Source organism: Lissotriton helveticus, chromosome 5_1 (assembly GCF_964261635.1).
Source record: "Lissotriton helveticus chromosome 5_1, aLisHel1.1, whole genome shotgun sequence".
NCBI classification, from domain to species: Eukaryota; Metazoa; Chordata; class Amphibia; order Caudata; family Salamandridae; genus Lissotriton; species Lissotriton helveticus.
Window position 1 is genome coordinate 724,015,511 of NC_136065.1, and position 23,278 is coordinate 724,038,788.

The window sequence follows — 23,278 nt, forward strand, 5'->3', positions numbered from 1 at the left end:
CAGCCGCCTCATACTTGTGACTGTCCAGCATCGCTCAGCTGAACCTTGCAGAAAGTAGGAAGAGCCCTTAAGATCTAGCTAATGAATCGTGCAAGTCCTCCAGCGTCTGCCCAATCCATCCAAGCTACTACACCTTGACTGGGTGGACAGGACCTGTACCTAGGCATACTCTGCCCTCCATGGCTGGAACGCAGACCAGCGGCAGAACGTTTCTGCAGTGACTCACTATTCTAGGGCTAGTTCAAGAAACCTCCCAACTAAACATAAACTGGACAGAAAAAGAAAATGACCGACACAGAAACAGGTAGCTTAAGGGAACATCACACAAGACAAGAAAAAAGGTTCTTTAAAGGGGCTGGGTGAGGTTACAGGAAGTAGGTGGATTAAACAAGAGACAGGGAAAAACATATTGCTTCAAATAAGCATTGTTAATAAGGCTTCTTCCTGGCTTTCATAGGTAAGAGGTCTCTGTGAAGCATACACCTTTATTATGGAAATACTGACATAAGGAATATAGAAACTGAAGTAACGTCATAGGAGTAGAACAGCAAGCCAAACACTGTACTCAAGTCAAACACACAATCATTACTTTAATTGTGCATGTACCACACACATCTTTACAAATCTTAGACTCAAACATGCAGCGCTATGTACAACTGGCCTCAGTGTTGTGTCTGTTTGAAATGCTTGAAAGCCAACACTCATGAAACCTATGACTCGGTATATTTTTAGTGGCTAGTGTTTTTATGTTAACTGCACATTGGAATATGCTAATTTGTTGACGCATTCAAGGCACTGAGACGTGGTATCTTGCTATTTATCATTTCAGGAATTCATGTATGTTGAGTGGTTGCTTCTACAAAAGGCACACCACACACGTTTTTTGGTGTTTATAGCGCGAAGTAGACCCGAATGTATCAGAGCACTCACTGTACATGAGCACCAGTTGTGTTGCAGACGGACACATTCATTTCTGTTAGGCTCCGGGAGATTAAGTGATTTGGCCAGAATCACAGGATGTTGCGCTTCGCTGCCGAGACTCAAACCCGATTCCCCAGCTCCAAGGTCGACCGCTCTAGCCCTTAGGCCACATCCTCTCCCTGCCTTTGCTGGCAAAATTACCTAATTTTCCATGGCTACAAATGAGACCTTTAAATACTTAGGGGCTATTTACAACTGAAGTGGCGGAGTGGGGCTTTAGCCCTCATGGCTTAACGTCTAACTCCGCCACTTCAGAAACACAAGGCTACACCATATTTGCAAAAATGTGGTGCAGCCTTGCGTTTCCACCTGCGCTGGCGCTAGACTTAGCATTGCAGCGCCAACGCAGGCACCCTTGCACCGTAGTGTAAGGGTGTCTGCGTGCAGGGGAAAGGTTGTTTATGAACAGGAAGCTCCCCCTCCTGTACACAAACAATCTTTAAATGCCAGTTTGTCACTTCGATGTGTACTGCTTAATTCAGCACACATGTAAGTTACAAAATGTCATTTTTAAAAAAAAAGATTGTTTAAGCAATCCAAGACTTTTTGCTTTTTCCATGTGTGCTGCACAAGACAGCACACGTGGAAAAAGCAAAAACGAGGAGAAATAAAGCATTTCTCCTCGTTTTGCCAATTTAAGACTAGGTAATCCCTGGTCTTAATTTTGGCGCTGCCTCCTAGTTACGTTGTCCTTGTAAATAGGAGGCAGCGTCAAAATCAATGGGTGTTGCGGGGAGCACCCACTGCAACACCCATTGCGAACGCCCACTGCAACACTCATGGGCCTTCCCTTGCACACTAAATACAACGTGAAAGGGGGTCTTATTTACAGGCATCATTAAGCCACGTTAAGTGGCTTAAAGCTGCGTGGCTTAACGCTGCCTTGTAAATAAGTCGAGGCCCCTATCGCCATCACAACATCACTGAAAGTGACGTTGTGATGCCATAGGGGCTTGTAAATATGCCCCCTTAGATCTTCTGCTGTGGTCACTCGCCTGGAGATCGCAGACAGTGGCTCACTCTGCGGCACTTAATACCGAAAACCAAGTCCGATGCAGAAGCCTTTATGTTTCTGGAAGAGGCTCTGACCTTTGAACCTAAAGCACATGGAACGAACCCATCTTTAATCAGTTTATTATTTTCCTGCTTCTTTAAAGTTTTACTATTTGGATTTAACGAATAAAAAAATGACACTAAAATTACTGGGTTTAATCGGATTCGTATTTAGATTTTAATCTTTTTGTAATATTCGGGATTCCACTGGATTTGAATGTATGTTTTCACCATCAAGCCTCACGCTTTTGATTACATTCACTAATAGCCTTTGATGGAACGTGCATTTTAAAAGACAAATACCACGGATTTCTGTCGAAAGCACGCCGTAAGTGTGACAGTTGATTGTTTCTTAGCAACCTAAAGAATGGTGTTTACAGGAACGAGAAAGCCCATAAATACAGAATTTGGCTTGGGGCAAAACCCTCCTTTCAAAAGCAATCAAGTTACAGAGACCTGCCCACTTGAGAAACTCTAGACTGAGGCACGCGTGACGCGCACCAGCTTGAATGGAAGCAAACAGGCCGCAGTGACCACCAGGGATATTCAGCTGAAGCACGGGCCACATTTTGTGGAAAGGATTTCTGTTCTACCAAAACATCACGTTTGCTTAGCAAAGTTCAGAGAAACTGAGAAATCAAAAAGCACCGTGATGAGGAACGGTCGTCGAACAGGCTGAAGGTATGCATTTTAACTTAATATTTTACCAGAACTGAATGGTTTATGTTATCGGTGAAAACTGACAACACAAGCATGAGGTGCTGGAAAGCAGTCTCGATTATAACAGAATGTTGTTTGCAAGAACTGGGAATACGAGTTTCAAATGTCTGGCCCTTGTCGTAGCAGATTTACATTGAAGGTTAATATGTAGTCAACTGATGCAAACTATGGCATTAGAAGTGCATTTATAACGTTGGTGGACGTGAAGCTGCTGTATTTTGGATATGGCTAGACATGTCAGCCAACCAAACAGTAAAATCCAGTCTTTTTATTAAAAAGCGATTAGGAAACATGGAAATAACCTCGACTGAACTTATTGGCATATACTTTCCCCTCATAAGCTGTCATAGTGGAGAACCTGAAAACCTACTCGAATTTACTTTCTGCAGGCATAGCAGCCCAGCCCTAAATTTCAACCGAGATTAAATTACTCAAAATTACTTTCAATTCAGCTGCAACCTAAATTAGACCCCAAACCTCCGAAGTATCAGAAAGCTAATTTAGTATTTTCACTCAAAAATATAAAACCCAAAGCGCATTTTAAATACAAAACAGGCTGAAAATGAAGAAAGTACTTCAAGCTGTGCAATATAATGAAGAAAGGAAAGTCAGTGTTCTGGAATTATCAAGAGACAGAAATTGATGCGTTTTTTTAAAATTATTATTTTTCTGTTCTCATTGTGAGCTGGCACAGCCCTCTCTTATATGCTCATTTTCATCTTTGGGTGCCTAGCGCCAACGCAGGCACCCTTGGATCATGGTGCAAGGATGCTTGCGTTGCAAGGAGAATTGTTTCTTTGCAGGAAGGGATACCTTCCTGCACAAAAACAATCTCTCGAGGCATTGTCCTCTTTCTAAGGGGACTAAAAATTACAGAACACATAGAAAGAAGAAATAACTAGGAGAAAGAAGATTTATCTCCTCATTATGCCATCTTCTGGAAGGCGTCGCGCTTTCACGCAATCCCAGGTTTACAACCTTTGTAAATCCAAGCTTGCATGAAATCCATAGCTGGATGCATGGGAACGCCCATGTTCCACCCATGGAACGCCTTTCAGAATGAAATGTAACGCAATGCAGCGGAAGCGGCTGCGTTCCATTACATTTTATTTACAAAGCTACGCAAGGCAGCACAAATCGCCCCTTGTGTGGCTTTGTAAATATCTACGAGCATTTTGCGTCACGACTGCGCCACAAAAGTGGTGCAAACATGACGCAAAATGTTAGTAAAATTGGCCCTAGTTTTCTACTCTGTCTTTGGTATTTGCTGATTAACCATAGGTCGTGTGTTCCTGTCTCATCTCATGGGACACAAGAATGCCAATATACCTCTTTGACATGCCCTTCTGGGAGGTATTTCATTAATATTACCAAGAAGAGATGCCAACACACTCTCCAAAACCTCAAGTCTAGTTCTGTTGGCTGTCATAGAAACTATGGTGCAGCGGGTCACTAAGTGAGCTGTCATCCACTTCGACACGGCAGCTTTCCTGGCCTTAATCATTGGAGTTTCAGCTACTTTCCAGTACATAAATTGTTAGCTTTTGGCCAAAATAAGCACAAAATCTCGGACTTCAAATTAATTTCTCCCCTACTGGGGAGATTCCAAGCAGATAGATATCCGGTGCATTCAATCAATCAATCAATCAATCATATAATTTGTAAAGCACCCTACATACCCGTTAAGGTTTCAAGGCTCTGAGGGGTAGGGAGGAAGGGGGTGCTGTTGCTACTGGCCGAACAGCCAGGTCTTGAGTTGTCTCCTGAAGGTTAGAAGGTCTTCGGTTTGTCGAAGGATGAGGGGGAGGGTGTTCCAGGTCTTGGGGGCGCGGTGGGAGAAGGATTTGCCTCCGGCTTTGCGGATGCGTGGGATGGTAGCCAGGGAGAGGTCTGTGGAGCGGAGATTCCTGTTAGCTAGGTAGAAGGAGAGTCGACTGTTGAGATAGGCTGGGCCGGTCTTGTGGAGTGCCTTGTGTGCGTGGATCAGGAGCTTGAAGGAGATTCTTCTGTCGACAGGGAGCCAGTGCAGGTTCCTCAAGTGGTGGGGGGTGATGTGGTCGCTGCACGGGACGTCGACGATCAACGCGTGCAGAGGCATTCTGGATTCTTTGCAGTCTGTTGATGAGCTTGGTCGGGTCTCCGGCGTAGAGGGCGTTTCCGTAGTCTAGTCTGCTGCTGACTAGGCCCTGGGTGACTGTTTTCCTTGTGTCTGTCGGGATCCATCTGTAGATTTTGCGGAGTATACGGAGGGTGTTGAAGCAGGAGGACGAGACAGCGTTGACTTGTTTGGTCATGGTGAGTTTCGAGTCGAGAATGACTACCAGGTTGCATGCGTGGTTGGTGTGTGTGAGGGGGGGGTCCCCAGAGATGCGGGACACCAGGAATCGTCCCAAGCTGAGGGATTGGGCCTGAGGATGAGAATCTCCATCTTGTCTGTGTTCAGTTTATGGCGGCTATCCTCCATCCAGTCGCCGACGGCCTTTATTCCCTGGTGTAGGTTGGATTTGGCAGTGAGAGGGTCCTTGGTGAGGGAGAGGATCAGTTGTGTGTCGTCGGCGTAGGAGATTATGTTGAGGCCGTGATGTCGGGCGATGCGTGCGAGAGGCTCCATGTAGACGTTGAACAGCGTCGGGCTGAGGGAGGATCCCTGTGGGACGCTGCAGATGATCTCGGAGGCATCGGATTGGAACGGGGGAGGCGGACTCTCTGGGTTCTGCCGGAGAGGAAGGAGGAGGTCCAGCCCAGGACCTTATCTCAGATCCCTGCGTAGTGGAGTCGTGTGCGTAGTCTGCGATGACAGACGGTATCGAAGGCGGAGGAGAGGTCCAGGAGGATGAGGGCCGCCGTCTCGCCATTGTCCAGTAGTATCCTTATGTCGTCTGTGGCGGCAATGAGGGCGGTCTCGGTGCTGTGGTTGCTGCGGAACCCTGACTGGGAGGGGTCCAGGATGCTGTTGTCTTCGAGGTAGCGGGTGCATTAACTACAAATGTTCTAATATCCCTTTTATTTTATTTACTGTAGCTAGCCTAACTGTCTGTATAACAGGCCACCCCCACCGCATATAATTAAACCTTGCAGTCTGTGAAATATGAGGAAGGTTCCCTGACCTGTGCCTAATATTCTTCTTACTCTCTATGGTGCAAGGTTTAGTCTATGTAATAAAATGGATTCAGTTGAATCTTCTGTTGTGGACAGCCTGATAATTTACTCTTTTGCAATACTTCATTCTTCCTTACGAAGGAGCATATTTATGAGAGCTTTGCGTCATGCATGCAATGTGGTACATGCGTGATGCAAAGCTCTAACTTTGCGTGGCGTCGAATGGCTTTAAAAATATGGAATAATGCAATGCAACAAAAATCGCTGTGTTGCATTACTCTGCGCAAGGGAGGTGTTCCATGGGCATTGCGGTGGGATTTCCCACGCATATTCCATGGTTTGTGACGCATTCCCAGGTTTACCAAACCTGGTAAACCTGGAAATACACAAAAAAGATACACCTCCCCAGGTGAGGCCTAACAATGAGAAATATCTTTGTTTCAACTCCTTTTTGTCATTCTATGTGTGCTGCAGAATGAAAAAAACACCTCTATGGATTGTTGTTGTGCAGGAAGGTGCTCGTTCTGCACAAAAACTATGTTGATTTGTGCTTTGACTAACTGGCTTTGCCAAGGCTTATTGCTCTGTGCTTTATTTCTCTTTATGGGAGATTCTGGCATTATTAATTAGTGATTTAGCTTCTTGCTAATCTCACTCTTGCTGTAATTTGATTCCTTCAGGAGCTCTGACTGACATTGACATTTGTGACTCGTTTTCTTAGAATAGGGTGTCTTCCCTTTATGGAACACACTGAATGCAATTATAATGAGCACTGTACTAACTTTATTTTTCTATTATCAATTCTGTAACCTGATTGATACCCAACTAATGAATGAAGAGTCAGAGAATCTTAAAAATTAATTAGAAAATACATCTCTATAAAACTACTTACAACTCTCATTATTGTCTAAAATGTTTATTTTCACATGTTTATGGTGGCAAAGATACATCACCTTGACCGGAAACAAGGGTGTTGGTAATTAAAGGTAATGATGCCACATTTTCTAAATTTTCCAAAGAGAGACTACCCTGAGATTTCCGCTTTCATACCCATGCGGCTAGGCCTGCTCAAAATATTTTTAGAAATTAAAATAAATACATATAATCTGTAAACGTTGAACATATAGTGAAATGGTAGTAACATCAATGGTTTTTTAGGGATTGGAACAAGAATCGAGATAGCCTTCGAAGAAACCTATTGCAGTAGATTAGCTTTCTGAGGACTAGTGAATTAACTAACATTCATTGAGAAGAAGATAATGTGGGGCAGGGGGCATATTTCTTATTTTTAGACCTGCTTATTTTACTATGAAATCAGACCGTCATTGAATTTGACAAAGAAAAATATTGATTAAAAATATCAGGAACTTTTGACATTTTTTCCATTTACAGGAGAAATATTTTAAATCATGTCTTTTTCAGAATAAGTAGGAATGTTACATAGCGATAATTAAACAGAAGCACGAATACGTTTTCAATTTACTACAAACTAAAAGAAAATCTTGCTCCTAAAATGTGTAACATATTTGTATGCTCACTCTTTTAAATGAATAGTTATATAATGTGAATTTAAGAACATATTTTAAATATTCACAGTAAGATACAATTACTTTTCAGGTGTCTGCAAGTTCTGGTCTACCAATTACCTACTTGAGAGCTCCCTCCAGTGATGTCACAGGGAAAAAAACTACTGCTCAACTCTGATGAAGAACGTTTTGAAACGCAGACACATTCATGGAGACCAAAAGCTGATGTTCCTGTGCCTACACAGATTGAAATGTCAGCGGACAAAATACATTTGACATGGAATGATGGCTCAAGTTCACACAATACAGATGAAGCAGGCATGCAACATCAGTGTAGTAATGCAAGTGTGGTGTCAGGATTTGAGACACAATCCCCAACAACATTATTGCCAAATGATAATGGTTCAGAAGAGCGATCAACACAAGGAGAATATTGTGAAAAATGTATTCCTCCAGTGTTTGGGTCACATCAGGAATATGAACAAGCTCACAATCGCGCCGTTAGGCACGAATGCCAAAGATGTTCGCCTACAGCAAGAGAAGAGGAAGTTGAAGCTAACCAGCCTTTTTGTCTATCTACAACAACAAAACATTTATGGGTGCAGACACACAGCAGTGAACATGACAGTTTTACTTGGGGACTTGACTACACTGAAGAGATTCCTCGGAGAGAAGATACAATTGCTGTAGAAAAACAACACTTGTGTGACAATATCTTTGTACAAAAGCCCTTTGGAAAACATGTATCAACTGCAGCACTCCCTAAGGAAAAAGACGCACCAAAAAATGCAGATAGGTGTTTGCAGGTTACAAACCAAAAGGAAAACATTGATAAAGTAAGTGGTGTAGTGTCTGGAGGCGCCAGTTTAGCAAATGAAAGCAATGAACCGAAGGAGAAGCTTCAACCTATGCGAACAACAATCTCTGAATTTGAAAGCGACACATACAATAAAACAGAACCACAAAAAATAAATGTTTATGAAATATTTATGTCCCGGTACCAACTTCAGTTAAAAACGAATGACTTCCAAAGTTCCGAAAGGGATCTGAAGAGAATTAGAGACAACTATCAACATGTCCATAAAGAAAGGGGCAAACTAACGCAACATGAAACTGAGAATGCACGTTTAGTACAGTCCTTGATAGATGAAATTGCACAGAAGCAAGAAGAAATAAAGTATCTAAAGGTGAAGAATGTTTGTTTAACAGATAAACTCTTACAGCAAAAGAAGAACAGCAAGCTGTGTGTTAGTGAATTAAAACATCTTGCTTGTAAATATATCACGCTGAAAAAACATGCAAAACAATTAGAGACCGAAAAACACCACAATATACAAACGAAGAAACAGGTACTGCAAATGGTGAGAAAGGCAGATATTGAAAAAGTCAAAGTTAGCAACAGGTGCAACGAACTCAAGGAAGAAAATGCTGTTTTTTTTAAATCTTCAGAAAGCATGAAAGAAGAAATACATTCTTTTAAGCAAAACCAATTCAGGCTAGTGGAAGAAAAGCAAATGCTTGAAGAAAGTTTAAGTAGATTACAAACAGAAAATAAACAGCTAGTAAAATGCCTCGAGCATGCTACCGAAGAGATCGAAAGCACAAAACCATTAGTGTCAATAAAGGATTTGGAAATAACGATGTTAGTAAAAAAGTTACGAGATGCAATGGATGATCTGAAAAATCTTGAAATAAATATCAGTGAGTATGAATTTGAAACAAGATCCATGGTCTTTCAAATTGAACAGATTAACCAAGAAAAATGCAAATTAGAAAAGAAAATAGAATATAATTACCTGGAGTCCATAGCTAGAGACGAGGCTGCAGGAAAAAGCATAAGGTCATTGCAGAATGAATGCAGCGCTCTGTCTAAAATGGTATCTGATCTTAAAGAGGACAAGAAGCTGCTGAAAGATGAACTGCAAGAGCAACTAAAAGAGAAACGCTACCTAATTACAGAAAGAAACAAATATTGCAGAGACACTGAGAACCTTGAAAAGTTAGCTAAGATTCTAGAGAGGGAGCGAGATATTCTTAAAGAAGAACTTGCTGTTATGCACATAAACTACTTGAATTTAAGTGATCGCATAACCAATCGTATAAACGTCATTGAGGAAGAAGAGGAGATTAAACTCCAGACAAGCTAGTGGAAGGCAGGGATGTAGCCGAAAGTATCCTACAACAAGACAAAGATTATGGGGCTGATTTACAAGGCCCATGCGCGTTGTGTGACGCACCGGCAGCGAACCTGCTGCATGATGTTTACAAGAACATGCACATGCAAACCCACCCTGCGTGGCTTTACCCGTGCTTGTAAATATCGCCCCATTTCACGCAACACTTTGCGTGTTAGGGGCCCGACATGGGTGTTGCTGTGGGTGTTCCCACGCAACACCCATGTCCACTGATGCATTTCCAAGTTTATGAGCAATCGGAAACCTGGAAATGTGTCGGAATACTACGCCACCCTAGGGGTGGCGTAGCGAGGTGTAACAAGGAGAACATTTTTCATTTCTCCTTGTGTTATTCCTCTTTCAATGCGTGCTGCATTTTACAGCACACATTGGAAGAGGAAATCACCTCAATTGATTGTTTTTGTGCAGGAAGGTGCCTCTTTCTGCACAAAAACCCTCTCCCCACGATGCAGGCATCCTTTCACCATGGTGCAGGGGTGCCTGTGTCGGCGCATGGCAGCAGTTTATGCGCCTGCGCAGGGGAAAGTGGAGAGATGCGACATATTGTTGTAAATATGGCGCATCCCTGTGCTTCCATACTAACGCATCGCTGCACAGCAAAATGACTGGCGGCACCGCGCTGCATTCGTTTCTTGTAAATAGGGCCATATGACTAAATTAGAAGCTCAGTTACAAGTACCAGCAAACAAAATAGGTCCCCAGTCTTGACAAGCTGATGCAATCGTTAATTTAAAAAAAATGTTTTTGTAGGCATATGCCACAATAATGAAAAAGAAGGGGAAAAAAACTGAAAACATGCCACCACCCAAACTTGCCAACTATATGCATGCAGTAAATATGTAAATTAAAAAAATAACCTTCATACGTAATGTTTATAGAACAGTTCAGGTACTTCTTTTCAAACAGTTTTACTTAGAACAGGTGTTAAAGAATTATTGGCTATGGATTACTTTAACCCGAAGACTCCTCTCGGGGAGAGGAGTTGGCCTAGTGGCTAGGTTGGTCGACCTTGAATCTGGGGAACTGGGTTCAGGTCTCTGTAATGACTCTGAACATCCTGTGATTCTAAGCAAATCACTTAAACTCCCCGTGCCTAACAAAAAAGAACGTGTCCTCATGTAACGCAACTGGTGCTGTGTAAAGTGGTCCGATACCCAATACCTTCGGGTCAAGTTCGCGCTATATAAAACTCCATTAAAAAAAAATATATATCTACTTCAAACACACTAAGATGACACAACATGGAAGGAAAACGCATTGTCAAAGTGGAGTATTGGCCCACTGGATCAGGAACTGAAGTGCACTTCTTTTTAGGCACATTTAATCAGGAAAAAAATCAATCATCCTCAGTGCAACAGATTTAATGGCTGAAGTTGGGGATCCCTTGCTCATGCTTTGTGCTGAGTTGTGTGGACGTATCCTATGAATTGCTAGTGACTAGACCTATGAATAAAGAGAGTTGACACAAAACCTATCAATGTACATATGTATGTATTATTCATTTTGATTTTGTTTATTACATTAGTCTTGGAAAATGGCCCTCTCTGAAGGGTCACCCCAAACCTTTTGTCTTCCTCCTTTTCTTCTCGTATGTGTCTGCCATGACTTCGTGCTAATTGCTATTTTTGAGTTTTTGGAGTAGCTTTTTCTGCACGATGGTAGAATATTCATGTAGGAATAATTTGTGTGAGACATCCCTCACAGGTATTTTTCATCCTTTCAGTTTTTCTTCGGCAAAATGTTTGTGCACAGTCGGTCCGGGCCAAAAATGTTCTCGCTACGAATAGGAAGGAGCCTGATGTGGGTTTCTGGGTAGGTTCCATGAGAAGCTGCTGGTGGACACTGCAGATGACCTCAGAAGGATGACTATAGCTAATTTATATGAGACACTGCTCACAGTTGTTTTTGGGATGTGTTATTTTGCGCCTGGAAACATATGGTTTTGATTGAAAATGTTTCCTACTTTCATGTTTTTTTTCAGGAAAAAAAATACATGACTTTACAAGTGATTTATTATTGCTCTACGCTAACATGTTTTTTAAACATAAATCTTCAACGTTCTTACATACTACATCGTTTCACAGTTTAGGGGGGGGAGGGGAGAGTGGTTGAATTCACACTGTCCCTTACATTAGGGTTGACGTAAGGGTTTTGGTTTCCCTTTCACATATGGATGGGTTTCAATCCCATAGCCACATTTTTTACATAGATTCCCTTATCAATTGTTGCAAGGTGTTGTTCCTTGCGTGCGCAAGACACCTTGTGCTGCACTTTTGACTGTTTTATATAGTGAATTTCCACTTTATGATGTGGGCGTTGTTTCCTTCATCTTTGGGTTGAGGACTATTTATTATTGCTGTTTTTTTATGTTTATAGTTTATGCATTGGTTTTGTTTAATCTTCTGGTCCAAAGGGAAAAGATATGTAGTGTCCTTACATGATGTTTTATTCCCTATGTTTCTCTGCTCTAGCTGCTCAGCCCGTGTGTGTGTGTGTGTGTCTTCTGTATGGAATGTTGGTGAGTGGACCTTGAGTAGAATGCCTGGGTGACTGGATGAGGAGTGACAGTTGATGAGAGGGCCTGAGCAGCTAGCAGGCTGCTCCTGGTGGGGCTGTTGGTTATCACCTATTGGCTGCCTCACAGGACTTATATACCTGTTAATAATGACCTACCTGTTGATAAGGACTTACTGATACTACCTGCGAATAAATCTACTTGGATTACAACTTACCAGCGTGTCATCATTACTACACTCTTCTTGACACAGCCTTCCCAAAAGGTTTTGATGGGATTAAAATTGTCAGAGATGCATCAAAATCCCATTTTCTGTATGAATGCCACCATTTTGGCTTTGAGGCAAATTTCCTTCTACTCGACTTAGAGAGCCCTCTCTCAGATTTGGGTTGGCAGCCTCTTCTTTGGAGCAGGGGCTTTGATGTGTCGATTCCTTTAACCTCTCTCGCTCTAACTATGTCAAGTGTTTCTCGGCGGGATGTCCACCATTACTGTTACTGCGTTGAGACCAGTGAGAGTTCTTAAGTTCCGACTTCCCTTTGCCTGACAATTTCTTCAGTGCAGACAGAGGCTTATCAGACTTGTCCAGCTATTTTTGGTTGGCTTCCCCATGTTTTTTAGGAGGAGGTTTCAGCGTTCTCCCTCCTTGTGCCTTTTCGGAGGCATCAACTCTACGACTGCTCCCTCTGCGTCTGATCATTTGACACCTCTATGCCCACATTTTCCTCTTCGTTCGACAGCTTGAGTTCTCTCAACAACAAGCTCCTTTTCTCCTGCGCCTGCATGGTGGAGTAATGTGCCTGGCTCTGCTTCGCTCAAGTTTATTATGTGTTCTGGGGGAACTCGGCGCACGCTTTGCCTCCTTTGGCACTGTGGTCCTTCGGCAAACAGGGGTTGCAAACTTGATGGTTGTTCTTCTGGGCGAACTCATGGTGGCACATGAGACACAGCCTAAAGGGAGTGTTATGCATTTCTGCCTGCGCATTCTCAGACTGCGTGGTCGTGCGCCCACGTAATCTTCAATGTTTTTTCCATTATTTCTCTTCTCTCTCCACGGATTACCTTCATAGAGTAATTTATCCTTTACCTCCTTGACATTTCATTGAATTTCTCGCTACTCATTCCTGGGGTTTGCACAACTTTGGTTGATGTAGTCAGACCCGATGACGGACAAAAGAACACCAAATTGGGGACCACGCACAGGTTCTTCCGGGGAGCACGCCTGAGGTCATAGATTTACACACACAGCACCAAATGACCAGAGTCTACAGGAAAAAAAGAGAAGATGAGCACTAAGCAGATTATTCCGGACCCAACCACTAAATGGCAGAATAATGTACCGCATGTGAATCCCAAAAAGATTCATGTTGCAAAAAAACGTATTGCACACACTGCTTAAACTGGGACCTAGGACAGCAGCAATTCCTTTGTATGTGGAGCTGAGGATGCAGAAAGTCTTCGATATAGCTGCTCTTTTTCCGCTTTTATACTGGAGTTGCCCAAACAGAAATCATCTTTCAAAGGTTTACTTACAATCGGCTTTGTAACTTTTAACCCTATGGAGCAGAAAAGGCCATAGTGGGGGGGCCTGTAAGCAAAGTGCTCAGCAATTTATGTTTGGATCATGTATGACTACACCCTAGTTAAATGAACGTGGAGAGCATTTCAGCCATCAATGATGTCTTGCAAATTAAATCCACCATTATTAGTTGCAGTACAAATCTCATCGCTGTTATTTATTGTGCGCATTACAATCAGTGGCAAGCGCCTTATTTAGACATGCTTAGGTGGTCTGTACTTTTGGTAGTTAAACCCCAAAATAAGGTGACCTTACAAATGACTTTAAACAAACTTGAAGCTCGTATGATAGAAAAGTACCACACGGCAACACATGGTTTGAATGATCGCGATGAAATATGGGCGCTTATTTGATCGCTTCTTATTTTCTGTCTGATATAGAATAGGACGATTCTGTTCTGTGTACATACTGAATACCTGTAATATGTTTTGTATATAGCTGAGCATGTCTTAGATTATTCTCCCGCACATTTGTGTACCTTTTTGTATATATGTGTATATATTTGTTCATTTGTATGACTATTCTTATTCTAGGAAACACTGTGAATATATATACCCATTTCTGCTGTGCATTGATTGTCCGTCCATCTCTGTGCTGCCCACTGGAACTTTGTGGTTGTCACCACTCACTGAGGTGTTTGAGAAGGATTTTGTTGATTTGTTTGACAGGCCTTGCTGTCTAGAGGATGAACGGTTGTGTGTGGGCACGTTTGCCCATAGGTGTGTGGTGTATAATTGTTTTTACATAGGTTATTTGTCTTTCTTTCCTCACTCCTCCTCCTTATGCTATACCTTTTTAAAAAAAATTATTTTCTGACTTTTTATTTCGTTTATAAGCTGAGTGGAGCCCTGTTTAGTAGATTTGGAGCGTCTGCCATTCGGCGTGCAGACTTTACCCTCCTTTGCTTTTTACCAGATGCGGTGGATGACATTGGGGTAGTCTGTATTCACCCCGCACTGGTTCGCCAAGTGGTGAACTTAGTTTGAGTGATTGTGGCCGGAGTCTGTTGTCAGTCTTTAGTGACTCCGTGGCCGATCACGTGGGACGCGTAGACGCGATCACGTGGGACGCCGAGCCAGGCACTTTTTTGGCGCCCTATCAGCTCAGAAGTGTGTGCCCTGACGGAGTACGCCGAGCGATGGCTGCTGTCCATGTTTGAATCACGGATGGAGAAGGTTTGTGGGGCGAAGCTCTGCTCGCGCCCGGGGAGGGCGTAGTACGAACTCACTGTAGTATTGCAGCATATGTTTATCTGTGTTTGCCTGTTTTGTTTTTGGCAGAGTTGCAGGACACCGTAGAAGTAAAAGAGGTGCCGGTTGTCCTCTGCGGTGGGGCGCAAGTTGACAGATTTTGATTTTTTCGTCTGCTAGGTAAGAGACTCTGCCTGATTCACGTATTGGTATTCATGTGTACTAAATTTGTTGCGTCAATCAGCTGCAATATCTGGGGGCCACTTCACTCATCAATACCATATGTTATTATATATTTTTTACTTAGAGAAGAGTTGGTTGAGTCCCTGGTTGCCATTTTAAGCACTGTGAATATTGGGATAGTAGTAAGTTGTTGGTCACTATATTTTCTCTGTGTGGTACATATTTTATATTAGTTTTCTTGGTTGAGTCAAGAATTGGATGTAAAGGTGGTTGGATTTAGCAGGTGTTTATATCGTCTTTCTCTTAGACACCTATATTTTTTGGCTTGAGGTGGTTCACGACTATGACTTTACAGTGCCCCTTTATTTTGTGTACATCTTTGGTTGATTGACACTGTGGTTAATGTTTTTTTCTAGAGCACTCACTCCTGGTGGTGGTGACGGTCACGCTGGACCATGGTGGCGCAGAGATGCACGATAACCATTGGATAGGTGTAATACCTTGTGGGTTCCTTTTGTGTATTTTCCTAGGTTGTCTATTCACCCTTGTCCTGAGGAGGCTAAGATTCCTGGAGGCCGAAACGTGTCCGCGTCGACATGCCATTTCAGACAAGAGGAGTCTTATGATATTTTGTTCCTGATCTAATTTTTTTTGTTGTACACAATCTTCGAATTTAGGTTCAGAACTTGCTAGAACAGATTGTGTTAATACATGACTTCCTCCTAGTGTACTCCCTGATTTAATAGGGGGAAACTCTACTGATTTAGTGTGATCTTTTGGGTGAAAAAAGATTAACTTTGTACTAGAGTATTGTTTGTTGTCATATTATTTGTATCTGGTTGTTAAATAGAGATGTGTGTATATATGTGTATTTTGTATGATTAATAGTATTACATAAAAATAATTACTTTGAAGTACAGATTGCTATAAATAAAATTGGTAATCTTGATGATGACTAGGCATGTGATCTCTATATAAAAAGTAAAAAACTAATTATGAGAATTTTGTTCCCAATGTAGGGGAATTTATAGTCCCTTACCCTTTAAGGAGTCCAAGATTGATCCCTCCCGACCACTTTCTGGATTTTGCAGGCCTGACTTGAAGCATATGCTTTAAATAAAATGTACATTAGCGACCTACACCCACACATGAAGCATACGCTTTAAATACAATGTATATTAGCGACCTACCCAACCACAGTCTACGGCTTTAGATGGGTTGTACATTTGTCCCAACTTTGTACGTGCACAAAAAGGGGTCGTCAGGGGAGGGAGTGGAACGCAATACTGCTTTCATTACTTTTTGCACGAAACAATGGGCCAGAGACAGAACTGGCTTCTTCCCTTGTTTAAGAACAAAAGAATAAGATCTTATCACCATGCCCTTTCACGTTATAGGACAGACAAAATTGACAATTTGATTCTTATATATTGCTTGGCTTATTTTGAGTAAAGAGACATAATGAGCCTTTGCCCATTATTTTTTTTTGCACAATTATAGTACATTTTAGAATACACATGTACGGCTTGGATTGCACACTGAGGATACAGAAGGATTATCCCAGTCAATGTCTGTACTGTGTAACATTATTACTTGTTTAATGTTTCCTCTTTCTTAGTCATCCACGAATGTTAGGAAATGGAACACATTGTATACGTGTTACTCTTGTTATATGGAAACTGGAGTTTATGGTGTTTTGTGAACATTTTTTTTTTTAATTGCCTGAATTTTAACTTATGCGCTGATTTGATTATGATCTGGATATTAGCCGAGTCATTAATGCAAATTTACAGCCTCTGCCCTCCTCAGGTACCCCCCACAAGCCACCTATAGAATTGAATGGCTTATGCAGTCACGATACACTTGGGCTCAGCAACTCCCCCGTGAATCTGCCCTAAAATGTGCCCAACAGGCTGCTAAGACTCCTTGACCCCCAGCGACTTCATCTCTTCTACAGGAGCTTCGCTAACTGACATCAATTTGTCCATCAGTTCATTACGCATGGACATTTTCCCAATTAGATGGTGTTGGGGATCAGCCATGCCCAAAGGATAAAACAGTACACTGGTGCTGGCTCTATGATACCAACAACGTTATGTTTTCTGTTCACTTTGGTAAGCATATACAAATGCTTTCACACTTCTTGTGATCCACCCTCCCCCCAGTCCAATAGTTCAGCCGCCCAGCTGATGGGGCAGGGCTGTTTGCCTGGTGATCCCACGTCCCTGAGGAATAATTCCCATATGCTGTGTCAGTTTTTCACTTTTCTTTCTTTCGTTAGGGGGGAAGGATGTCACAACCTGTTTGGGGTGTGGGTGGGAGAAAGGTTGGGATCTAGGACACAGTTTCTCCCTAGCTTGGGGGTGAAGTGGTGGGTGGAGGATTTTCAGGTCCACTAACTGCATTGTGCGTTCTCAGCTAGACACAATGGTGTATCAAACAGTCAGAGGGGGAGGGGTGGGGTAATTAGTTTTTTCGTTGCAGTATTGTTGGTTAAATGTCATGCACTGTTGATCTGCTCTACGATTTGTCATTGCACACTGTACTCACAGTCTTTGCAGATCCACCACTTTACTCCTTATAATCCCATTCAATACAGACTCTGATCAAGTAGATACTGTGGCTTGCAGGACCTGCCTCTTATGGAATATACAAATGCTAAATGATGGCAGAAAGGTACGGTTGATCCACGCCTATCTTAACCGACACAAAATAAAATCGATCTGTTTCTTAAAAGAGATCCACCTGGCCAAAGTCTCTGCACCTGGGCTTCACGCACTTGGGTAGGGCGAAATCTACTCCTTCGCCTACTGCAACTAGGCCAGGGGAGTCACAATATTATTAAGCAAGCACTTGCAATGCAATGGGTCTCGCATTACTGATCGTTTGAGGTATTGGCGTTGCAAATAATGCAATGCCAATAGCTCATACTTTCAGTAATGCTAGACTTAGTGCATTGCATATGCTTGCATAGTGAGCCAGGAACCAGCATGGTAGGTCTCAGTGCAGTACCACAAGCTGCTCCTTGAGGTCCCAACTGAGCAAGGCACCAGCACGACATGTCTACATGCCTTACCGCAAGCTGCTCCCAGAGGTCCCTAGTGAGCAAGGCATCAGCACTGCATGTCTGGGTGCAGTACCGCAAGCTGCTCCTAGAGGTCCCTAATGAGCAAGGCACCAGACCTGCATGTCTGGGCGCAGTACCGCAAGCTGCTCCTAGAGGTCCCTAGTGTGCAAGGCGCCAGCAGTGCATGTCTAGATGCAGTACCGCAAACTGCTGATAGAGGTCCCTAGAGCGCACCAGCACTGCGGACCTCTTTTGGTCACATATTGTAGTACACCCTGTAGAAGATATGGTAAATCCACACTACCCATAAGGCATTCCATGCAAGACAGTACTACTAGTACATTCAAATAGCTATGTACATATATACAATTAGTAGCTTTGAAATGTGACGAAAGAAATGATTACATTCATTTTGGATTAGGTTGTACTCTGTGTGGAGCTGAAGGGAAAACTATTAACAGTCTCATAAATGTGAGCTATTCTAGAGAGCGAACTAACCACTGCCAGTCGAGCTTAGGACCAAGTGTGTGTCTTGCCTGAAGCCTTTTAAGAAAATAGTGCCTTGAGGCTGTAATTAAAACCTAGGGAGTAACAATATATGTAATGGGGTGCATCCTCATGGGAGGTTACAAGAAGAGACAAGGCGATACTAAGGAGGGACTACTAAGTTTATTGACCAATGAAAAGCCACCATTTACAAAGGACAGGGACAGGAGCCATTTAAAAAGATGGGCAGAAAGTGGGCAGAGCTTTATGCACATATCCGGAATACAGCATGTCTTGAAGAGTACTTAAAAAGGGTCTCCCTTGGCAAATGACTCATTGCCTTTGCGACAAAGGGCGATACATTACATTAGTGGGCACCCTTTCCAAGCACCCTGTGATTCTGACCGCACTGTATGGCCCAAACACTGATGGCCCTGGGTTTTTCACAGAGGTGTGGAACCAAATATCAGACTTCGGCTACGGAACCGTAATATAGGGGGGGGGGGGGTTCTTTAATGCACCAATTGAGGATTACATGGACAGATCCAGGACCTCCAGACACTCTCATCCCCAGGCAGCCAAAACCCAATATTGATTCTCGACAACTACTTACAGGATATCTGGCATCTCACATTGTGTGGCGTTCGAGGGAACATGCCTCTCCACACATCATAATACATGGTCAAGAATTGACTTTTGGTTAATATCCAAAGATGCGCAGACTTGGACCAGATTAATAGCTCACCTGCCACATACTTTTGACCCATCATGTACTGGTAAATGTCGTTCCACAAGTTCCCCATACTCTGACCAGAGCATTCACTTGCCGTTTGCCACTGCATGTGCTGTGAGACACTGTATTCAGGGAGAAATACAGCCAGCCATTTTCGAATATTTTGAACATAATGCAGGCTCTGTGTAATCTCCCTCAACATTATGGGAGGCTTTCAAGTTAGTCATACAGGGTGTCTGCATAGCCAAGCAATCTGTTGTCCTCAAAGCTACCCATGGGTCGCTCTCGAGACTAGAGGCAGACATTCATACCCTTGAATCACACTTCTTTAATTCCCAGGATGCCTCCATATTAGCCAATATCCGTAACAAAATCTCAGAATACCAAGATGAGGTGACTCACGAAACACTATTAAGGTAAAGAAGCCCAAGCTTGTCGATATAGTGAAGGAGACCACCTTGGGGAAACACTAGTAGAGCTTCTTCGTACACCAATGATTCAACTTATGTGGCAAAGCTCCTTAAAGCAGAATGCCAAACCATTTCTTCCCCAGCTGAACTCATGAGCGTATGTCCTCTTTTTACACCCAACTTTACACCGCCATCACCATAGCTTAAGGCATATCTGGATCCTATTCAATTATTATGGCTGGACAAAATCCACCTGGAATATCTTCATTCACCCAGAACAGCAGAGGAAATCTCTCAAGTGATGGCGAGCCTACCTGGTGACAAGACCCCAGGCCTAGACAGCCAAACAAGGGCCTGTTTAAAAACGAATATGGTCCAATCCTATTTCCTTGCCTCCTTGAAATGTACCAGAACTCCATAGATGCAGGCTTCCTTCCCCCTTCACTGAAAGAAGCAGTTATTGTTACATTGCTCAAGCCTGACAAACCAGCTGAACAATGCAACACTTCTCACCCTTTATCCTTAATAAATAGACAAGATATTTACAAAGGTGCTGGTGAACTGCCTTTACTGTTGCGGATCGTGAGGCCAGACATCCCACAACCTCCATACCATTTTTGGAGTCATGCACCACTTGCACCTGCAGGTAGCAGCATCAGCTGCGCTTCCCGATGCCACTAAAGCTTTCAATTCTCCAGAATGGGCATATCTTTTCCCCCTACTTCAGCGATTGGACCTCATCTCAGTTTTTCCAGGGGATCCAGCTCTTATATACCTGGCCCAGGTGCGACTTAATAGCCTCATAGCTGAACCATTTCCAATCTCACATCACAAGCGGCAATGGTGCCCACTCTCGCCGTTATTATTCTCCATTGCCAGTGAGAGTCCCTAGCAGGAAGGCCCTGTCAACATCACACTGACAGGGGTACAGGCTACACGTCCAGGGGGTTAGTGATATTATACACAGATCACATCACCCTTTATACATGTGACCCCAGGTCAAATTTGGCCTCGCTGATGCAAGAAGTTGTGCGGTTTGGGGGTATTATGGTACACAAATGAACTGGGCCAAGTCAGTCCTTTTTCCATTTACAGATACCACCTTGCCCTTACCTACATAATAGCCTTTGAAATGGGCATCTGGCCCTATCAAATACTTAGGAATATGGCTCACCAGAGACCCAGAGGAAGTATGGCAAGCCAACTATGGCAATGCAATAGACTGGCTGAAAGACGGGGTTTCAGCATGGTGCAGGCTCCCTTCATCTGTGGTAGGCCGCATTGTAATAGCAAAAATGATCATACTCCCCATATCTCTCCATCTATTCATACATTTTCCACTGCCACTCCCAATAAGCTTCTTCAAACGCTTACAATCCAGTCAGATATCGCTGATTTGGGCAGGGGGACAGCCTCGGACCTCTTATGAACTGCTTACACTGGTGCTCCCAGGCCCCCCCTGTGAGGGTGGCAGACATGCAGCTTTGTGTGCACAGATCCATTTCTTGCATTAATGGCTCCATTCCAACCACATTTGGCCATGGAGCTCGACAAAGCCTCCCTCTGGCCGCTCACGACAGCACTGTTCCTGCCTTATAAAGACACCTGGGACTGAGATTGAGACTGTGGAAAGCGTACGCTGGGCATGGTACAGGCTCAGGAAACATGCAGGATTTTTTTTTTTTGCTTTTTATTAACAAAATAGCATCAGGTGAACTACAGTTTTCTTAACGTATAGGTCCACATATCGCATATACAGAATCACTTACACCTATATTTGTTTTAATAGGATCACAGGGATTCTAGGCGCTTCTGATTCCGCTCGTGGCGCCGGTGGTTCACAAATCTCTCCACGATGGCTGTTCCATGCCCCCCAGACCTTCCCCCATTTCCCCGGGCACCCCCTGGCTACATACACAGACTTCTCCCTAAACATACACCAGTCTAAGTCTTCGGTCCATCTGGAGACTCAAGGCGGCTGGCTTGCACTCCAAAGCTGAGCTATATTTCGCTTAGTCAGCATATACACTAGCGTCACCCATTGCCTCTGGTACACATTCAGATCCGTGGGTTCCCACACATTCAGTAGACACCTCCGAGCCTCCGGCCATATATCCTCCCCCAATACCTCTTTCATCTCATCATCTACTTTTGTCCAGAACACCTGAACTGCCATGCAGTGCCAAAGAATATGCATGAAAGTGCCAGGCTCTCCACACTCCCTTCTGCACTCTCCACTCGCCCCATTCGCACCAGTCGGGGTCCGGTAATATACGATCTATGCAAAATCTTTAGCTGCACCAGTCGAAGTCTCATCTGAATCGCCACTACCTTCGGGGAGGAAACTGCCTCTACCCAATCCTCGTCGTCTAATTCCAACCCGTCCGCACTCCACTGCACTCTAATACGTCCCAGTGTATCCTCCATATTGTTAACTAACTTCCAATATATTAAAGAGATAGTCTTCTCGGGAATGTGCCCATCAAGTACTCGGTCTTCAAGAGGAGAGGCTTCCGGAAGCATGGCACCCCTGGGTACATGGGTGAGGAGAGCGTGTCTCACCTGTCGATATCGATAGTGCTCATTGTCGTGCAAACTATACTGTTGCTTAAGAAAGTCGAATGTATGTATCTTGTCTCCTTCCCAAACATCCTTTATCTGGGGATTCCCTATAAGATCCCACTTATCGAACCCCTCGGACTTCCACAAACTCCTGAGTCTCTCTGAATTAAACAGGGGGGTCGCCAATTTCAATCTACCCTCCCATCCTAAATATCTATTAGCAGCGTGCCACACCTGTACTGCAGTCGCAGTTGGGCCCAACACAAATCGCCCTGGCTTAGCATACAAAGCTCTATTAATATCTGCACCCGGCGCTAACCCGCGGTCCATGGCATATCCAGGGTCCCCGGGGGGTCCATAGACGACATGATTCACAGCTCCTAATTGCGACGCCCAGTAATACTTTCATGAATCCGGGAGTCCAATTCCCTCATCATACTACGGGAGAGTTAGTTTAACAAACGCTATTCGGGGTCGACCGCTGCCTCTGAAGTGCCTTGATTTCTTTAAAATAGGAGACAGGCACTGGGTCCATTGAATTCTGTAGTGCATACAGGAATCGAGGTAGGGCCATCATCTTAAACAGCACCGCCCTGCCAAGCAATGACAGCGGACGAGCTCTCCAGCGCTCCACATCTTTCTTAAACCGGCGCAAGGGGGTGCCCAAGTTATTGGTATACCTCAACTTTGTGTCAAGCGTTACATAGATATCCAGATATTTAAATCCTACTGGTTCAATCTGAATGGGGCACGACTGCGGAATTACTGGCGCCCCGCCCGCAAGAACAAAAAGAACCGACTTCGACCAATTTATAGCAAATCCGGAGTATCTACCAAATATGGCAAGCACATCCAGGAAACTAATCAAAGACACTCTTAGATTGTGAAGATAGAGCAGTACATCGGCGTATAATGAAATTTTATCCTCGTATCGACCAATCCCACCTGACCCATGCCGCCAGTGGCTCTAGTGCCAGAG

At 43.6% G+C, this 23,278-nt stretch overlaps 1 protein-coding gene across 1 annotated transcript; it reads left to right on the forward strand.

Annotated features, from left to right (window-relative positions):
• Window positions 1-7,522: 7,522 nt before the first annotated feature.
• Window positions 7,523-9,561, forward strand: LOC144753360 (uncharacterized). The gene has a single exon (XM_078641079.1). It carries the CDS (start codon window positions 7,523-7,525, stop codon window positions 9,524-9,526), a length of 2,004 nt encoding a protein of 667 aa, XP_078497205.1. The 3' UTR covers window positions 9,527-9,561.
• The last annotated feature ends 13,717 nt before the right edge of the window (window positions 9,562-23,278 follow it).

Bases quoted from the DNA above. Each gene is read 5' to 3' on its own strand.
- LOC144753360 (XM_078641079.1), top strand. From the start codon at position 7,523: ATGTCACAGGGAAAAAAACTACTGCTCAACTCTGATGAAGAACGTTTT.